This window comes from Lepidochelys olivacea (genome assembly GCF_965140295.1).
Source record: "Lepidochelys olivacea isolate rLepOli2 genome assembly, chromosome: 3".
NCBI lineage: Eukaryota > Metazoa > Chordata > Testudines > Cheloniidae > Lepidochelys > Lepidochelys olivacea.
Genome location: NC_140413.1, coordinates 31,901,671 through 31,919,521, shown reverse-complemented (window position 1 = coordinate 31,919,521; position 17,851 = coordinate 31,901,671). Strand labels below are relative to the sequence as shown.

Genomic DNA, 17,851 nt, shown 5'->3' with positions numbered 1-17,851 from the left:
CAGATTCATCTTTCTCTAAGCAAAACGAAAAGCAGTGTTTCTAAACCTTGTTGCTCTGTTCTGGCTTCTCGCTGTCAGCAGTCTATTTTTCTTGCTTCAATTTATATAGATCAGAAATGCACATGTGAGGAGTCAGTAGCAAAGTCTTTCATTCTTCTCGTTTTATGGTTCTAATTTTCCCTACTGGCTGAGTGCCACATATTTTTTCTTGTACAGAAACTTGGTGGCTCCTTCTCTTGTCTCATTATAATTATGTTATCTTACGTCAGGGGAGACTCAACGGATTCCAGCAGGTAGGCCTGCTCTCCCCTCTTCCTCTACAGCAGGTTGGTGAGGGATGCATCCCAATGGACAGCTCCTTTCTTTCTCCTGATGTGCTCCACCCTTCTGAGGTTTGAAGTTGTTTGCTTCCTGTTGATTTCAAAATGAGAACTGAAGACAGACACCCATTGTTATCTGAGTTTCAGATACCAGCAGGGAAAGTTTAAACTCTCCCCCAAAAAAACTGTTAAATGTCCAAGCAAGAAAAAACACAAACTCTAAGGTTTTTTGAAAATCACTTATTTATAAACATGAATTTCTTGGACAGTATTTCTTTAATTTTTCCAGCCAGAAATTCATACTACTTGAATAAATTGTTCATGCTTCTGGAAGTATCCTACTTTGAAAATCATCTTCAAAAGAGCTTGGATACAAGTCGTTTTCTAAGTGGAAATTACAAGGGACTGTCTAAGGAGTGCTGTAGTATTCTGAAGAGACTTTGGATTCTTCTTTATTATTTAATTATTGGTATCTGTTTTATTTATACAATACAACATCGTAGCTCTGCATAATGCACATTTCATGTTTCTTTAGTCTGCTGTAAACTATACTGACCTGAATGTTTTACACACTTGGAATGTCAGATTGAAGTCCTTTCAGTACCTCCTTCCCCCATCCATGCTCCTCCCCCCCCCCCCCGAAAAATACCCTTTTAGTCTCTCCTCACTCACTGAATTATGTACAGTACGAAGAGATTTTGAAGCATTCTGCATCAAAAATGAATGTATTGACATTAACTTGGCACGCACTGTGTTTCAGTTGTAAAGAGTTTGTTTTATGCCATACAAACTGCTGCTGCAAGCCATTATTTTAATCACTTGTGTTCTTTAGTTCCATAAGGCACTTTTGAAAGATTTCTAAAAAGATGCTAGCAGAATGAGTAGCAATATTCAGGGGAGAGAGAGGACGTGCCCAGACTGGAACAGATGACAAAACTATTTACACTAGTGTAACTTGAGGCCTAGTGTTAAGCTTTACCTTGTCATTTATTTTGAATTTTCTTGATTTTTGATTGGAGAGCTATTGTGTTCTGTCAGCTTAACATCTGGGTTGCATTTTGGGGGTTGCAGTTCTAAAATGTTTCAATTAAAAAGGGAGAGATTTCCTTTAAATCGTTCCTTCATGTCGTATGAATCTAGTTTAAAGATGGTCTGCTTTCACAGCTTTTAATTCTTTTTTCTCTTCTGATGGAGAAGACCAGTGGCACCTTAAAGACTAACAGATTTATTTGGGCATAAGCTTTTATGGGTAAAAAAAACCCACTTCTTCAGATGCATATGAAGAATTTTTTTTTAACCCGGGAAAGCTTATGCCCAAATAAATCTGTTAGTCTTTAAAGTGCCACTGGACTCCTCATTGTTTTTGTGGATACAGACTAACACGGCTACCCCTCGGATACTTGTTGGAGAAGGTTTCCCAAAGTACATGCTTTGCCATTATGACTTCAATCTTTTCATGGTCGTATCCAGGCATCTGGATTTTTAAACTTTTCGCTTCCTTACATCAGAAACTCTGTTTCTGGTATCTTGTGACTCAACTATACAGTGGCCAAGTTGAAGTTCAGGCCTTGGTATAGCTTTGATTGGGAGCAAATGAATTATGTGTATATTTGGCTGGATTCCTTTTGTATGTGCATTTTAAAATAGCTACTGAAGCTATAAGATTATATTTTTTGGAGAACTCAATTTTCCAGTGCTTTGATTCTTCATGTTTGGAGACTAGCTGTAAAAGCTGTGGTGGCATTTCTAGAGGGGGACTGAATTGCACATTAATATGTATTATTCCCTTAAAATTATCAGTTTTTTACATTCTCTGCTACATTGGTTTTTATCAGTTACTTATAGATGTGCACCTTTTTCTCCAGTACAGAACCCAGATAATCCATAGTAGAGCTCTGTCTACTGGCTTCTGTATTGTAACTCCAGTATACTGCTATAAAATTTCCTTGAGCTTTCTCTAGGTCAGAAATGGTCTTTAAGAAGTCCACTTGATGTTTCTTTTGATTCTGATAACCTAGGTGGGTCAGTGTTCCTTTCCAAAAAATATCTTTCTTGGCATACACAATGTTGTTCCTTGGTGGTATTTTTCTTTGATGGCTTGTTTGGCATTCATTCAGTTAGAATAGTAGCATCAATGGTGTGGTTTGGTCCTCAATATACTTTCCCTCCTCCTAAGTATCCAGTGGCCTTTTTAGCCTTAGTCTGTTTGTTTATTAATTTCGTGTTTTTTGTAAATTCAGTGCTCATAAAAAGTACTGGATTGTAACCACTAGAATCTGAAATCTTCACTTTACAGAAAGTGCTGAGGACGGGAGAAAAAGCTTCCATATGAGGAGTAAATTAAAAATACTAGTATTATTAATATACAAAGGAGAAAAGTAAGGGTCAATGTTTTTGCTACATATTTTGGCCTACCAGGTGCTCCTATTTACTTTTTCCATAATACAAAAGCAAGAGAGCACTCATTGAACTTAAAAGGTAACATGTTTAAAACTGATCAAAGGAAATGCAGTTGTACAGTGTATACAATTAACCTATGACACTTGCTCCCCTGCAAGATATTGAAACAAAGAGCTTTAAGATTTTTTTTCTGTTGGTTTTTTTTGTTTTGTTTTGGTTTTTTAAAGTTCAGGTCCTGTACTTGCAAATGTGCATAGCTTTACAGGTATGAGTAGTCTGCTTAATGTCAGTGGGACTGCTCACATATGTAAAGTTAAGCGTATGTGTAAGTCTTTGCAGGATTGGTTCTGATTCTCCACCTTGTTAAAAAATCATGATTTCCTTACTTTAATGGAGTTACTCCTGATCTCATTGGTATATGCGGACAGAGAACTTGCTAAAGGATCATATGACACTGCACTGATGGCTGTTTTTAAAATGTGCATCATTATTCTTTTTTTGAAAGAGCAGCATGTCATTGAGTCAAGTGAGGTATGTGAATATGATGACTGATCTTGATTTTCAGCATCTCAACAAAATTTACTGAAGTTGCAAACACTAGTGAAAACAGAGAAATGACACAAGGTCCTAGAGAAATCAGAAATTAACATGCAGTTCAACTTGGAAATTGATGAGTAATGATGAGTGTTCTGGGGGAGGAAGTTTATAATAGAGAGCAAGGTAAGACATGGTCTTGCAATGGGATATGATGACAAAAAGGTGAGTGCAGTTGTGGGCTGCCTATGCAGAGAGGTAGTAATCCCTGTTCATATGGCTGCAACTGCATCTGGAATATTATATTAATATCTTTACCAGGAAGAAATTGACAAACTGGAAGGAGTTCAGAAGAGAATTACAAATCATCAGGCTTTGAATCTGGGATTTATGAAGAAAGATTAAAAGAGTTAAACATGTATACTTTGTCTAAAACATAACTAAGAGATGTGGAGGAAAAAATACAGTAGTTACCAGATAGTTGAATTATGTTAATGACGAGGAAGGAGAGGAAATTGGGATCCAAGTAGAAGCAAAACTTGCTCATGCTAAAATTTCTTAGGCTAAGCAAAAGAATCCCAAGGAAAGTGGTGGAAGCCCATCATTTAGACATTTAAACTTTGACTGGACAAAAAGTTAGAAAATATACTGTAGGGAACTATTGGCCATTGGCTAGGGTGATGGATTAGATTACTTAAAGGTGCTTTTTCTTCTCTTAACATCTAGAATTGTAATCCTCATATTTTTGAGCACAAATTGATAGCTCTTGTCAGGAAGAAATTTTCCATCGTAGTATTTCGCTTAGGTGCATAGGGGGGGTTTGCATTTTCTAAAATGTACTGTGTGATTTATTTTTTTAAATAAAATACTTTCATCTTCGTTGATTTTCTTCAATGCTTTTTCTTTTACTATATAATTAATTTTTAAAAATTCCAAGGTCAGGCACACAAATTATATCTTGACAGTGGTGTAATACTTCATTGTTGTTCATTTCCTGTTGATGTTAATTAGTTTTGTGCTGCTAAAAACCTGCAACACTAGGAAACCTGTTTTAAATTTTTCAAATAAATAGTGCTTATCTTTAGAGAAAGGGAAGTTACTTAAGCAGTGTAATGCATTAAGCTATACTAGCAGTTATTAATGAACACCAGTGTGCTTTGGTGTGTGTGAGGCCAATGGCTGAGTGCTAACACACCAAGAGTAGAGAAGTGGTTAATAACCATAAAATGCACACTTAGAGTGCTTGATTCTAATTCACCTGGATCAATTGGTCTTCAGATGTCTTTAAGACTGTGCCGATCACAACACATCTGCCATTCTTTTCGCACTCTTGCCTTTTTTCTCCATGTTCAGCTGAAACATTTAACAATGTCATCTTCCCATCTTCTTGGAGGCCGGGTGGTCTTTTCTGTTCTCTTGGGTACCACTCAGCTATGATTGCGGTCCACCTATTGTCCATGAGCCATGCTGTGTGGCCCGCCCATCGCATCTTATTATGTCTGCTTTCCACAACGATATCTTTCACACCCCTGCGTTCTCGGATCATTTCATTTGGGATGCGATCCAGAAGGGAGATTTCCCAACATAGCTCGTTCCATTGCCCTTTCAGCTACCGACAGCCGCTGCTCTTCTCTTTGTCAGTGCACACGTTTCACTGCCGTACAAGATGGCTGGCAGCACTGTTGAATTAAAGATATTTGTGCGTGTGATTTTGTTGATTTTTCCTTTGAGGACGTACTTGATGGAATCGAATGCACACCATCCTGCCTGAATCCTTCGCGAGAGTTCTCCGTTCAGGTCTTGGCGCATATTGACTTCTTGGCACAAATATACGTACCTTTCCACTTCTTCAATTTCTTCTCCTGCTACCATTATTCTGGCTTTTCGTAAGACGTCTGGTCGCATGTATTTTGTTTTACAGAGGTTCATTTTCAGGCTGACCTGACTGCTTTTCTTGCCTTCATAGCATGCTCAGCAGTTGGTTGATGCTTTCGGCAATTAGCACGATGTCGTCTGCGAATCTGAGATGAGATAATCGTTCTCCGTTTATGTTGACACCACTCCAATTGATCTTGTTCATAAGCATTTCGAGGCAGGCAGTGAATAGTTTCGGTGAAATTGTATCTCCTTGCTTCACGCCTTTCTTGATAGACATGCAGAGGTGAATTTCGAGGAGAGTAATATCTGTTGTGCATCCAGTATTTGCTTCCTTCAACAAACTGATGTATTGCGTGTTAATGCCCTGCTCTGTGAGTGCCTTTAAAATTGCGTTAAACTGGACGCGATCGAAGGCTTTTTCATAGTTGACGAAAGCAATGCACAGCGGGAGTTTGTATTCCCTTGCTCTTTCTAGGAGCTGGCTAAGGGTAAATATATGGTTGGTCGTGCTGAAATTTCTTCGGAATCCTGTCTGCTCTCTTGGCTGTTGTTCATCCAGACTCTGCGAAAGTCAGTTCGTTGTCACCTTTGTAAAGAGCTTGTAGATGTGAGAGAGCAGGCATATAGGGCGGTAGTTCTTAAGCTTTTCTTGATCCCCCTTCTTGTGCAGCAAGATGGTATTCAACTCCTTCCAGCTTGATGATATTCTTCCTTCAACATGTCGACTGAATCTTAAAGCGAGGGCCTTCCAAAGTTCATTGCCTCCTGCAGAAATAATTTCTGACCTTATTCCATCTTTGCCTGAAGCTTTTTCCTCCTTCATCTGGTGTAGTGCGCTTCGGACTTCGCTGACCGTTATTGGGGGGATGCGTTCTTCTCACTGGTGGAGCACTGGGAGAGGGACATTGGTTCTTGATTTGAACAGTTCTGTATAAAAGTCCCTGCAGACCTCCTCCATCCCTGCTCTGTCGATTACTGTCTCTCCATCCTTGTTCTTTAGTGCTGTTACACTCAGTCTATACTGCGCCAATTCCCGCTTCCATGTCCTGAGATTCTTGTGTGATTCAGCTGTTTTGAGGAGCTTTTCTTTCTGGAAGTTCTCAAAGTTGTCCTTCAGTTTTTGCCGTATAAGCTTGCACAGAATGGAGTACTCAAGGTTGTTATCCGAGCTCCCTTTTCATGTTTCTCCGCTTCTCCAACAAGCTTTTTGTTTCGTTCGAGATTCTTCCCTTTGCCTCCTTCGGCTGATTCCAGTTATAAACCATTTAAAAGCACATTTGGCATATCCCTATTTGTGTATCCAAATGGTTTTTCAGTGAAAAGTAATAGACATTTTTGATTAGGATGTGTGTTTTATTAAACAAAAACTATTGAAAGTAGTGCAGGCTTTAAGGTTTTGCAGTCCTGTCTTGAGTAAACCTCTACTTTAACTAAATAGATGGGTTACCCAAGTAAGGACATCAGGATTTGGCCCTATGATTTTAAATTAGCTTAGTCCTTTTTCCCTGCGCAAATGTTAGCTTGGCTATTACATCTAGTATGGCTTCTGGCAGCTGAGTGAAAATAAACATTCTCCTCCCTCCCAGCCTTTTCCAATTTGTGAACGTTAACTTACTACCCTATCTCTGTCATCTTATCTGGTTGGAAGCTGTCACAGGAAAAACTGTGTGGCTGCCAAAGCAGCAGTTTTAGAAGTGGAAACCAGGTCGGTTGTGTGGTGGTGTTTTTTTTTTTTTTTTTTTTTAAACGTGGAAGTTGCCAGTTCTTTGGCACCAGGGGCAACTGATCTTGCAACATCCCTGAAGCACTCCCAGACCTCAGAGTGTGTCTCCTTTCCCAACAACTTTTAAGAAGTTAGAGATCAAAATGTAGAGGTAACATACTGACATTTGTTGGGTGATTTATATACTTTTGTGTACATTTTAGGATTATCTAGAATGGGAGAAGCAGCAAAGCAATGCTTCTTTACTGTGCTAAAACGGGGAGACGTTTACATAAAACTGTTTAAAAAAGCTATTATAACAGAAACAGTAAAGAAAATTTAAGATTTTTCTCCTGCATTCTACCTCTTGATTTATGGATATGAACAAACATTATTTATCTGTTTTAGGTCTAAACAATGCATGCATTTAATACTGCACATCTACCAGCCAATATACATTTAAATTTATTTTACAAAAATAAGTAAAAGAGAAATGTAAGGGATATAACAGGTAGTAAATAATATAAATATAACAAGTTAAGAAACAAAATATTGGAGGAATACAATTAAGTCAAACGTTAATACTTTCAAAAAGAAACCCTATTTTATAGTTTTGAATTCATTTGAAAGTCTTGAACTAGAAATACGTGCATATATATTCTCTTCTAAAGTGTCTACATCCATTGTACCTAAGCACTGCTCATGAAAGCAGTCAGAACTGTCCTGAAGGGCAGTCAGTGTTCTGTTTTGCTCTTTGTTTAAATGTTGGCTTCTGCTACCAGTTTTTTCTGTTCTGATTCACTGAAGAATGCACTGGTGAGAGGGTGAATCTTGTAGGGGGCTCTGGGCTGAGCCTGGGGCAGGGGTTGGGGTGCAAGCTCTGGGAGGAAGTTGGAGTGCAGGAGAGGGTAGAGGGTTCTGGCTCTGGGAGAGGGGCTGGGGCAGGGGTTGGGGTGCAGGAGGGGGTGCAGGTGCTGGCTCAGGGGGGTCAGAGCTGGGGCTTGCGGTGCTGGCTCTGGGAGGGGGCTCAAGGCTGGGGTTTGGGGTGCTGGCTCTGGGAGGGGGCTCAGGGCTGGGGTTTGGGGTGTGGCCTCCCACCGGGCAGTACTTACCTCCAGCGGCTTGTGGTGGGAGGTGCAGCATGGCTGCCACTAAGGCAGGCTCCCTGTCTACCTTAGCCCCACGCCACTCCTGGAAAGTTTCTGTGGCCCCTGGGGGGGGGGGTGGAGGGAGAAGGAGCAGGCGGAATGTGGCTCTGTGTGCTGCCCCTCTCAGCAACCACCGCCCCCGCAGCTCCTATTGGCCACAGCTCCCCATTCCCGGCCAATGGGAGCTGTGGGGGTGGTGCTTACAGACAGGAGCTGGGGCAGGCAGGGAGCCTATCTTAGTGGCAGCCCCGCTGCACAGCTGGGAGACTGGGAGATCCTCCAGGATCATCCAGTCGATCAGGATCAACCAGTTGGTGATCACTGGTTTAGACTACGAAAGCATAGCTTGCTAGGTTGGATGTAGGATGATGATATTTCGTCGGATAAAATCCTAACAAAGATACGTGATTTCTCTGGTAGCCTCTGTGTCTTTTTTCCTTGTGAAGTCTTCAGCTGTATCCAGGGTTCATGTTCATCACATTTCTCCCTTTATCCCTTAAGGGTTTGTCTGGGTTGCAGAATTGTTCAAGTAATTGTCCCTATTGTATTCCCCTGTGAGTTATGCATGCACACTATATGTCTGGAGCTGGAGAATTTGCAAGTATTGTCCATTGGTACACACGTACACCCTGGTTTACCTCGTGCCTCCCTCTAAGGAGGGAAAGGGAGGAGTGGACCGACGGCTTCTCCGGTGCCTTCTCACTGCCACATGGTCTGGGTCAGAACTTTCAGGGTCCACAGCTTTGGCTTCATTCTACAAAATAAGAATTGTAGAGTCTGTAAATAGTTTTAACAGCTTTTAGACTTTAGTGATTTATATATCTATTACTGTTAGATTAGGCTCCCAAGGCGACTTCTCCCCTCTTTTTCTCTCCCCCCCCATACGCCCCGTATCCTGTTTGGGTACCAAACTATACCCAGGACACTAGGCTTCAAACTCTATGCTTCCTGCCCGCGATCCTTCTCAATCAGTGATGCCCATCTGCTCTGTCTGTACTGCCTTGGGGAAGCCCACATCGCAGTGAGGTGTGGTATCTGTTGATTGTTCCCCAGCATACCCGATAAGGGCAGGAACTCTGTCTCCACAAATACCTCATGAAGAAAGCCATGAGGCTCCAATTGGATGCAGGCCAGGGTCACCCCCGCCTCCCCCATTACATCTACATGATTCAGCAAGCAGTGCGCTTCCTGTTTATGAAGTCTAACTCTGGTGTGAGAGAAATCTACCTTCACAGCCCTCACGGGGCGGGGGTGTGTCTCATCAGAATGCACTCTCGTAAGCATGAGACTAAGTCTTCTTGTAAATCTACTTCAATGAGGCTGGTTTAGACTGTAAGCAAGCCCATCAGCTCAGCCCATGAAGACTTAGGCTGTCCTGAATCCCAGAGGCCCAACTAGAAAGCCCATAAATGAGTTCCATTGGTACTGGACCAAGTTCTGTTGGTACCATCATCCCTGACTCCTCCCAAACCTCAGGATCCATCAGCACTAAGTCCAATCACTGTCAACTTTCAAATACCGTCCTCCTCGCTGGGTCTGATGGCTTGAACAAGCCGAACTCCTCTTACACCAGAGAGATATGAATCCGTTGCCATCCCGTGGGACATTTTTGCTTTCCCAGATCTGGAATCACCTCCTCCGTCTGTCTCCAAGGAGATAATATCACCTCCAAGGGAATCACTTGTCCCAGCTGAAGAATACATCTCCCCTCTAACAGCACATTTGGTACTGCCACTGGAACCAGAATTAGCCTTCTTTTCATCGGGAGATTGTGAACCACATGGTGAATCTTTCTTCCCCTACTCTGTGTCCTCCTCCACCCAAAAGACCTGCACCAACCTGCACCTCCTCTGACTCAGAGCTACTGGTACCCCTTGCCATGGGGGCACCCGTGACCAGCTGTTGACTCCCACTTTGGCTCTACTGTGGGCCTTGAGACAATACCTCGCTGCAGAGTTTATCCAATATGCCACTAAGTCACCTTTTGCCTCCCCTCTAGGGGGAGGCTCAGATCTTCCCCCAGATCCGACAGATGCTGTGGATCCGGCAGATGCTATGGATCTGGAACATGATGCTATGGATCTGGCAGTTCCACTGTGGCCAGCAAGACTGTTATCCTCCCCGGACAAAGCGGTGACTCCTACATCTCCTCTCTTCTCCTCCCCTCTCCCCTGCTGATGACTTCAGGCAGTTCCAGGACTTTTTGCACAGAGTTGCTGGGGAGCTTCAGATTCCTCTTGAGGAGATCCAGGACTCCAACACACACTCTTAGACATCCTCCATTTATCCAGACCCAACAGTATAACTCTTCCCATTAAAGAAGCCATACTGGAGCCAGCTAGGACAGTTTGGCCCACCTGCGCTCCTGCCCCCCAAAGACCAGAGAAGTGTTATTACGTGTCAGTCAAGGGAACAGAATTTTTGTGTTCTCACGCAGCTCCCAACTCACTGGTAGTCCATGCTGCTTCTGAAAGGGCTAGGCATCAACATCCCTGGTCTATTCCTGCTGATAAAAATGGCATACACATGGATCTGCTGGGAAGAATGGTCTTAACATCCAGCCTCCAGTTCATGATAGTCAATAGCCAGATCTTTATGGCATAGTTCAAAAAACCATATTTAGCCAAGTTTGTGGAGTTTACAGCTTTCTGCAACAGAATAAAGCTCATTTTCAAGCTCTGATAGACTAAGACAAACTGATAGCTAGGACCACTCTCCAATCGGTGCTGCTGATACTTTCTCTAGAGCTATGGCTACTGCCAACATCGTGGGCATGGGATCATGGCTTCATGTTTCAGGGTTCCCTAGGAATAGAACAGAACTTTGTGAATCACCTCTTCAGCCAGAAGATGGATTCCTCTATACCCTGAAGAACTCCAGGGCTATCCTCTGCTTGCTGGGATATACATGTCTGCCCCAGGAGGAAGTTCCGCCGCTCATTGATCAGATCTAGACATGTGGTTCAGCAGTTTTTCCATCAGAGGCCCTACGAACCACCACATGAGACAAAGGGTTCAGAAGTCCCGCTTCCCTACACCCTCTGCAACAGGCTCTGTGTGTCAGTCTTAGTACCTGGCTCATTGTTTTTGATGGCAGCTTGAGAGCCATGAAACACTAAGCCCAGCACCTCTTGACCCTGACATGCCATTTGAGGGGTCATCTAGCACTCTTTTTCAGCACCTTGACTGCAGTAACAATGGACAAGTGGGTGCTGAATGTCATCCACTGTGGCTATATGGTAGTTTGCATCCCTACCTCCTTGAAAACTGCCCCTCTTCCCCCCCTTGGGGACCACTGTCATGAGAGTATACTCAAACAAGAGGTGAACACCTTACTGCAGAAAGGATACACAGAACATGTCCCTCCTCAGTACCAAGGGAGACTTACATGATTTACTTCCCTAAAAAGAAAGGTGATTGGAGACCAGCCTCAGCCTTTGCCTTCTCAGCTGCTTCATTTGCAAACTCAGGTATCACGTGGTCACAACTAGAAACCCATCTTTAGAAGAGGGCATGTGGTTTACGGCTCTTGATATGAAGGACGTTCATCCTGCCCACAGACACTTCCTCAGATTCATAGTGGGCTCCGACCATTTTCAGTACAGAGTACTCCCTTCAGAATAGCAATTGCCCCCAGAGTATTTTCAAAGATATTACCAAGATAGTAGCAGATCATGTCAGACATTGTGGTCTCATTGTCTTCCCCTACCTCAACAACTGACACCTTGTCTGCAAGTCCCGCCAGGAAGCTTGTGCATCAACTTCCATGATGCTGCATCTCCTCTCCTTGCTGGGAGTCAGCATAAACATGAAAAAATGTGTTCTCATGCCTCGCACAATCTTTAGCTTCATCTGGGCAAGAGAGTACTGGCCTCAGGACAGGTTCTAGGCCATGAACAATATCCTAGCTTGCATCACAAACAACCCTTGAGTACCAGTCAAGTAATGTCTCTCTCTTAGGTCATATGGCCTCATGCACCTGCGTCACCCAGTTTCCAATACTCCACCTTTGTTGCCTTCAAACATGGCTGCAGTTGGTTAATGTCGTGTCTCCTCTGTTGTGGTGGACAAATCCTCATCAGGTATGCGTGGGAATCCCCTTTCACCCTTCCTCTCTGGACAGGACCATTATTAGGACACATACCTATTATACTGAGGAGCCCACATGAACATACACACTGCATCAGATACCCGGACATCTTGAGAGTTCAGATCCACATCAGTATTCTGGAGTTGCAAGCAGTCTTTTCTTCTACATTAGCAAGTTGGGAGGAGTGAAATCCACTTCCCTGTGTTCAGAAGCAGTCAGCCTCTAGAACAGGTGCATCAGTAGTCGAATCACCCTATCAGCAGCCTACCTTTTGGAGAAGCAAAATCTGCTTGCAGATTCCCTCAGCAGACATTTTGCATTCAACCATGAGTGGGAGCTCGACGACTTGGTACTGTGCAACATTTTCAATCTATGGAGAGCCCCAATCAGGGTCTGTTTGCCTCTCAAGCAAACAGAAAATGCACCACATATTGCTACCATCTATATGCTCGCACCCTCATCCTACTTAGGTACTTTTTGTCAATCACCTGAAGTGGAATACAGTAGGGACCATCTCTCAAAGAAGACTGGGAGGTTACTTACCTGTAACTGGAGGTTCTTCAATATGTGTGATCCCTTTCTGTATTCCAGTTCCTGCTCTCCCTTCCACTCTGCTTTTGATCTTATCTGATTCAAGGTGGAGAAGGAACTGGAGAGGCAGTTGGACCAACGGACACAACTTTCAAATTCTCCGGCTCCAGACACATGGTGTGCATGTATAACTCTCAGTGGAACATAAATAAGGACCACACATCTTCAAGAACATCCAGTTTACAGGTAAGTAGCCTCCCCTTCTTGTTTGAACACATTTATGTTGATGTGTAGATGATGGAATACTAACCTTGATTTAGCAGTCAGTGTGGAGCAGACAGATCACTTTCAGTACTGTGTCCCTAATCATGTTAAAACATTAGTGCTACCAATTTTTATTTTTCATGTGAAATTAATTCACATAAAAAGAGACTTCTTTTGAGCCATTGAGTCAAAATGACCTCAAGCCACAGAAAAGGTGCAATGTGATTGGTCATGTGAAAATGTATGTGCATCCCCCCTGTGAAGAACCCATCTTTAGGCTTGAGTGTATAGTCAGATCTCCAGACCTAATTACTCTTTGGCCTCTCTTCTGAGGCTTATATCAATAAGTGCCAAGTGCGTTGATGATGGAGGGTTTTTTTTTTTTTTTTTTAAACACATGCATAGTTACCCTCTGAGGACAGTATTGGGACCACTGAGATCATTTTACTTAAGCCAAAGAGCCATTAGGTGGTAATTCTTGATATGTTGTGTTCTAGGCTGGAAATGAATCCCTTCTCTGCAATTATACTGCTTCAGACTCTCTTGAGAGACTGTTAGCACTGCTTAAATGACTGTAGGATGTGATATAAATTTCTTTGTATACACTGAGTATTTTTGAAAATCCCACCCATTGTACACATTCTGTGCATTGCCTGGTTTCTGTGGGTGGAGGATGGGGTGGGGAAATCTTCCCTTAAAATAGTCTTCATATGTTAACAAATTATTCATTGATGCAGTTCTGTTACACCATTTATTACTCTCAATGCAATGTGTATATTTGTACTAAGTCAGAATTTAACATAGTGCCCACAGCTTGAACACTGTGCCTGAATCATATGATGAGATAAGATAAAACTCTTTATAGAGGTTTACAGGTATCTGCTATGCATGGTCGTACAGCGTTATTTCTTGCTTTAGTTATTTTGTTTAATCAAAATGTTATGTGAATGTGGCTAAAGGTATGGCAATTAAATCCAAAATTGTGCTGTCTTTTCTCCTTTCTTTCTAAATGAAATGATTTTTTTCCCCTGTGATATTTTGCTTATTCTTAAGCGTTATGTCATCATAAAATCTTTAGTATCTTTTCCAAAATTAATATTTTTCTATTTAAAAATAAATTGTTCTTGCATACTTCTTTGAAAACCTACCCCTTTAAGAATGCATGTTACGTATATTATATATCCAAACAGCAGTCTTCAAAGGGCTAGATTCTGCCTCCTTTATGTTGAATAGTACCTTACTCCGTTAGTATTCCCAGCAATATAAACAGGATTTACTGCAGAATAAGGCACTAATCAACATGAGTAAGGGCAACAGTGTTTGAGATTAAATTGATAATCTGTAAGGTCTTGATCCTGCAAAGATTTGATATGTATGTTTCATTATATGTGTTAAGTAGTTCCATTGAGTTCAGTGGGACTGCTCATGTACTTAAAGTTAAGCATACACATAAGTATATACTGATGTGGTTTAAGAGATTGGAAAATAAATGATCAGCAATAGTAGGCTGAAATATATTAAATATAGAAAAAACTATATTATAATTTTAATAAGACAAAATGCAGATAGTGCAGAAATTAATGGACTCATTTTTGCAATCACTACTGGATGTTGTGCTTACTGCCATCCCAGCTACAGACACTTTGTATGTTTGGTAGTGTTTGCAGACGTGGGTTCAATCATATTGCATGTATCTTCGATTACTGGTTGTACTAAAATTACTTACTAAACAGTATTAGGAGGAGAAATTAAAACTTTTCAAGTATTTGAGTGAAGCCAGAGAATGTAAATTTTTCATTATAGTCTGTTAAAAAAAACTAAAATGTAATTTTAATTTTTATTACAGATTCAGAATATGAACAACATAATCACTTTCCCATTGGACAGTTTACTTAAGGGAGACCTAAAAGGAGTAAAAGGGGTATGATAATCATTTATTTCTGTTTTTTTAAAGTTATTTTTGGTACAAATACATGTGGCTAATGTACCAATTTAATTTTAGTTAAGAAAATACATATGCTAGTATGCTACTTCACTACCAAGTAACTAAGGAATGCCCTTGACATCAGCTGCGAACTGAGTTACTTCTTTGCCTTTGTGGCTTAGTTATAGTACAGTGTGTAGTTAACTACAAAACCAAAGGACAAAGTTCCTTCAGAAGGTGTAATAATCTTGAAGCTATGGTAGAAGACTGCAAGAATTGTACAGAGCTCAGATAAAATATGTGGAGAAAGATGCTTAAGAACTTGTATTTCATTTAAAAGGATTACTATTAACATTATATAGCATTATAAACTAATCTGGAGCTTTACACATGAGTGGGTGAAACTTTTTGTTTAGCATGAATAAATATAGAATTTAAACCAGTAGCTGAAAAATGTTACAGTAACATCTTTTGGATGCGTCCTGCCTGAGGTAATAACTGTGGCCTGTGTTGAATAAACTTAGAACCCTAATGTTGATGTGCTTTTGTAACGAATTCTAAGTCAATGGCCTGGGAGTTTTTTTAGCTTAGGGTCTGGATTATTACTGAGCAATGAGAAAGCAACTGGAAGCAATTGTTCTGAAATTTTTAAATTAAAGGGGGAAAAAAGAATAAAAATCCTACAAAATAGGCTGTAAACTGCAGCAAGGTAAAATGCTTCTTCAAAAAAAAATAGACAAAAATGTTCAGACCCTTTATCCTCCTTCTAGTTACCTCAATTTTTCCTCCCTCTTTTACTTTCTAACTTGTTCCTGCACTACAGGTCAATAACTGCTGCATATTTTTGTTTTCCTTCTTTCATAACTGAATTGGGAAAGAGATCCAAGGTCCCAATCCTGCAAAGACTTAGCAAGTGTTTTAACCTTACACATTGTATATAGTCCCTCCAACTGACAATGAAACTACTCACAGTACATAAAGTCAGGAATGTGCATGAGTCCACAGAATCAGGGCATTAGCGTGGGGACAAGAGACTTTCTTGCCTATAGGGGAGGGTAGAAAAGTGATGGGAAGGAGAAGAGGAAAATAAGTCAAAGGGACTCAGGATTTTTTTTTTTTTTAAACTTTTCCTCTTTTTCCTTGTGTTAACAAACACTTTTTTTGTTTGCTTTGTGGGATTTTTTTCTTCATGTAAAATTGAGATTTTCTGCTTCTGCTGAAGGAGGAGAGAAGCTGAGAAGGATTTTTATTGCTAGCAGAAAGCTTGCGTATTCAAAGTACAAGAGCCAGTCAGAGTGAGGGAGTTTGAGTAGCCTCAGTGCAATTATATTAAATTATACAAATTGTGATACTAACAAACCAAATACAGGAAACTATAACTGGGGTAACAAACAGCGCAGTTATGTTTTGGTAATAGTACAGTATCCCTGTATTCTGGACTGCCTGAGACCATTCCATTTCAGTGTAATATTGGGGTATGTTTAATAAGATAATTCATTTGATTTTTATTTTCACAACTAACCTGCACAAACAAATGAAACACAGGATTCATATAGCTCAGGGTACTGTGCATGGCAGCACACTGTACAAAGCAGCACATTGCTTTTTCAGGTTTCGGATGCCTCACCTTTGATTTGGTGTTTGTTCAAATGCAAAAGCAGTTTATTACAGTGCACTCTGCTGTATACGTTGATTCTGTTAATGTTATAAATGTAAAAAAAGGAGGGAGTAGAAATGCAGCAGAGTAAAAAAGAAAATACTGTCTTTGTTCTATAATGGTTTGAAAGTGCTATGTTGATGATTTCCTAAGCAGTCCTCCAAACATTTATGCAAGGGAGTAGCATTACTGATATGAGTAGTAAAACGAACAAGGAGTACTTGTGGCACCTTAGAGACTAACACATTTATTTGAGCATAAGCTTTTCGTGGGCTAAAGCCCACTTCATCAGATGCATGCAGTGGAAAATACAGTAGGAAGATTATATATACAGAGAACATGAAGAAAATGGTGTTGCCATACCAACTCTAACGAGACCCATCGATGAAGGTGGGCTATTATCAGCAGGAGAAAAAAAACTTTTGTAGTGATAATCAGGATGGCCCATTTCAAACAGTTGACAAGAAGGTGTGAGTAACAGTAGGGAAAAAATTAGCATGGGGAAATAGTTTTTACTTTGTATAATGGCAGAGGGGCATTGCTGGCACAACCACATTTTCTCTAACCCCTCAGACAGAGACAAACACCTACAAGATCTCTATCAAGCGTTCTTACAACTACAATACCCACCTGCTGAAATGAAGAAATAGATTGACAGAGCCAGAAGAGTACCCAGAAGGCACCTACTACAGGACAGGCCCAACAAAGAAAATAACAGAACGCCACTAGCCGTCACCTTCAGCCCCCAACTAAAACCTCCCCAGCGCATCATCAAGGATCTACAACCTATCCTGAAGGACGATCCCTCACTCTCAGAGATCTTGGGAGACAGGCCAGTCCTCGCTTACAGACAGCCCCTCAACTTGAAGCAAATACTCACCAGCAACCACACAACAAAAACACTAACACAGGAACCTATCTTTGCAACAAAGCCTGTTGCCAACTGTGTCCACATATCTATTCAAGGGACACCATCATAAGACCTAATCACATCAGCCACGCCACTGGGGCTCGTTCACCTGCACATCTACTACCAGTGTGATATATGCCATCATGTGCCAGCAATGCCCCTCTGCCCTGTACATTGGTCAGACTGGACAGTCTCAATGCAAAAGAATAAGTGGACACAAATCAGACATCAAGAATTATAACATTCAAAAACCAGTCGGAGAACACTTCAATCTCTTTGGTCACTCGATTACAGACTTAAAAGTGGCAATTAGTCAACAAAAAAAACTTCAAAAACAGACTCCAACAAGAAACTGCAGAACTGGAATTAATTTGCAAACTGGACACAATTAAATTAGGTTTGAATAAAGACTGGGAGTGGATGAGTCATTACACAAACTGAAGTGTCCCCCCCCCCCCCCTTTTCTGGTGATACTAGCCCACCTTAATCGATGA

The 17,851-nt window shown here is 41.2% G+C and overlaps 1 protein-coding gene across 2 annotated transcripts in view; it reads left to right on the top strand.

The window, feature by feature from the left end:
• The window catches only part of ASAP2 (ArfGAP with SH3 domain, ankyrin repeat and PH domain 2), a 170,089-nt gene that overhangs the window by 44,375 nt on the left and 107,863 nt on the right, over window positions 1-17,851 (top strand). For both annotated transcript variants that reach the window (XM_084624728.1, XM_084624727.1), the window contains exon 4: window positions 14,713-14,787. In XM_084624728.1, coding sequence (XP_084480854.1) covers window positions 14,713-14,787 — 75 coding nt within the window. The remainder of the gene's footprint in view (window positions 1-14,712; window positions 14,788-17,851) is intronic.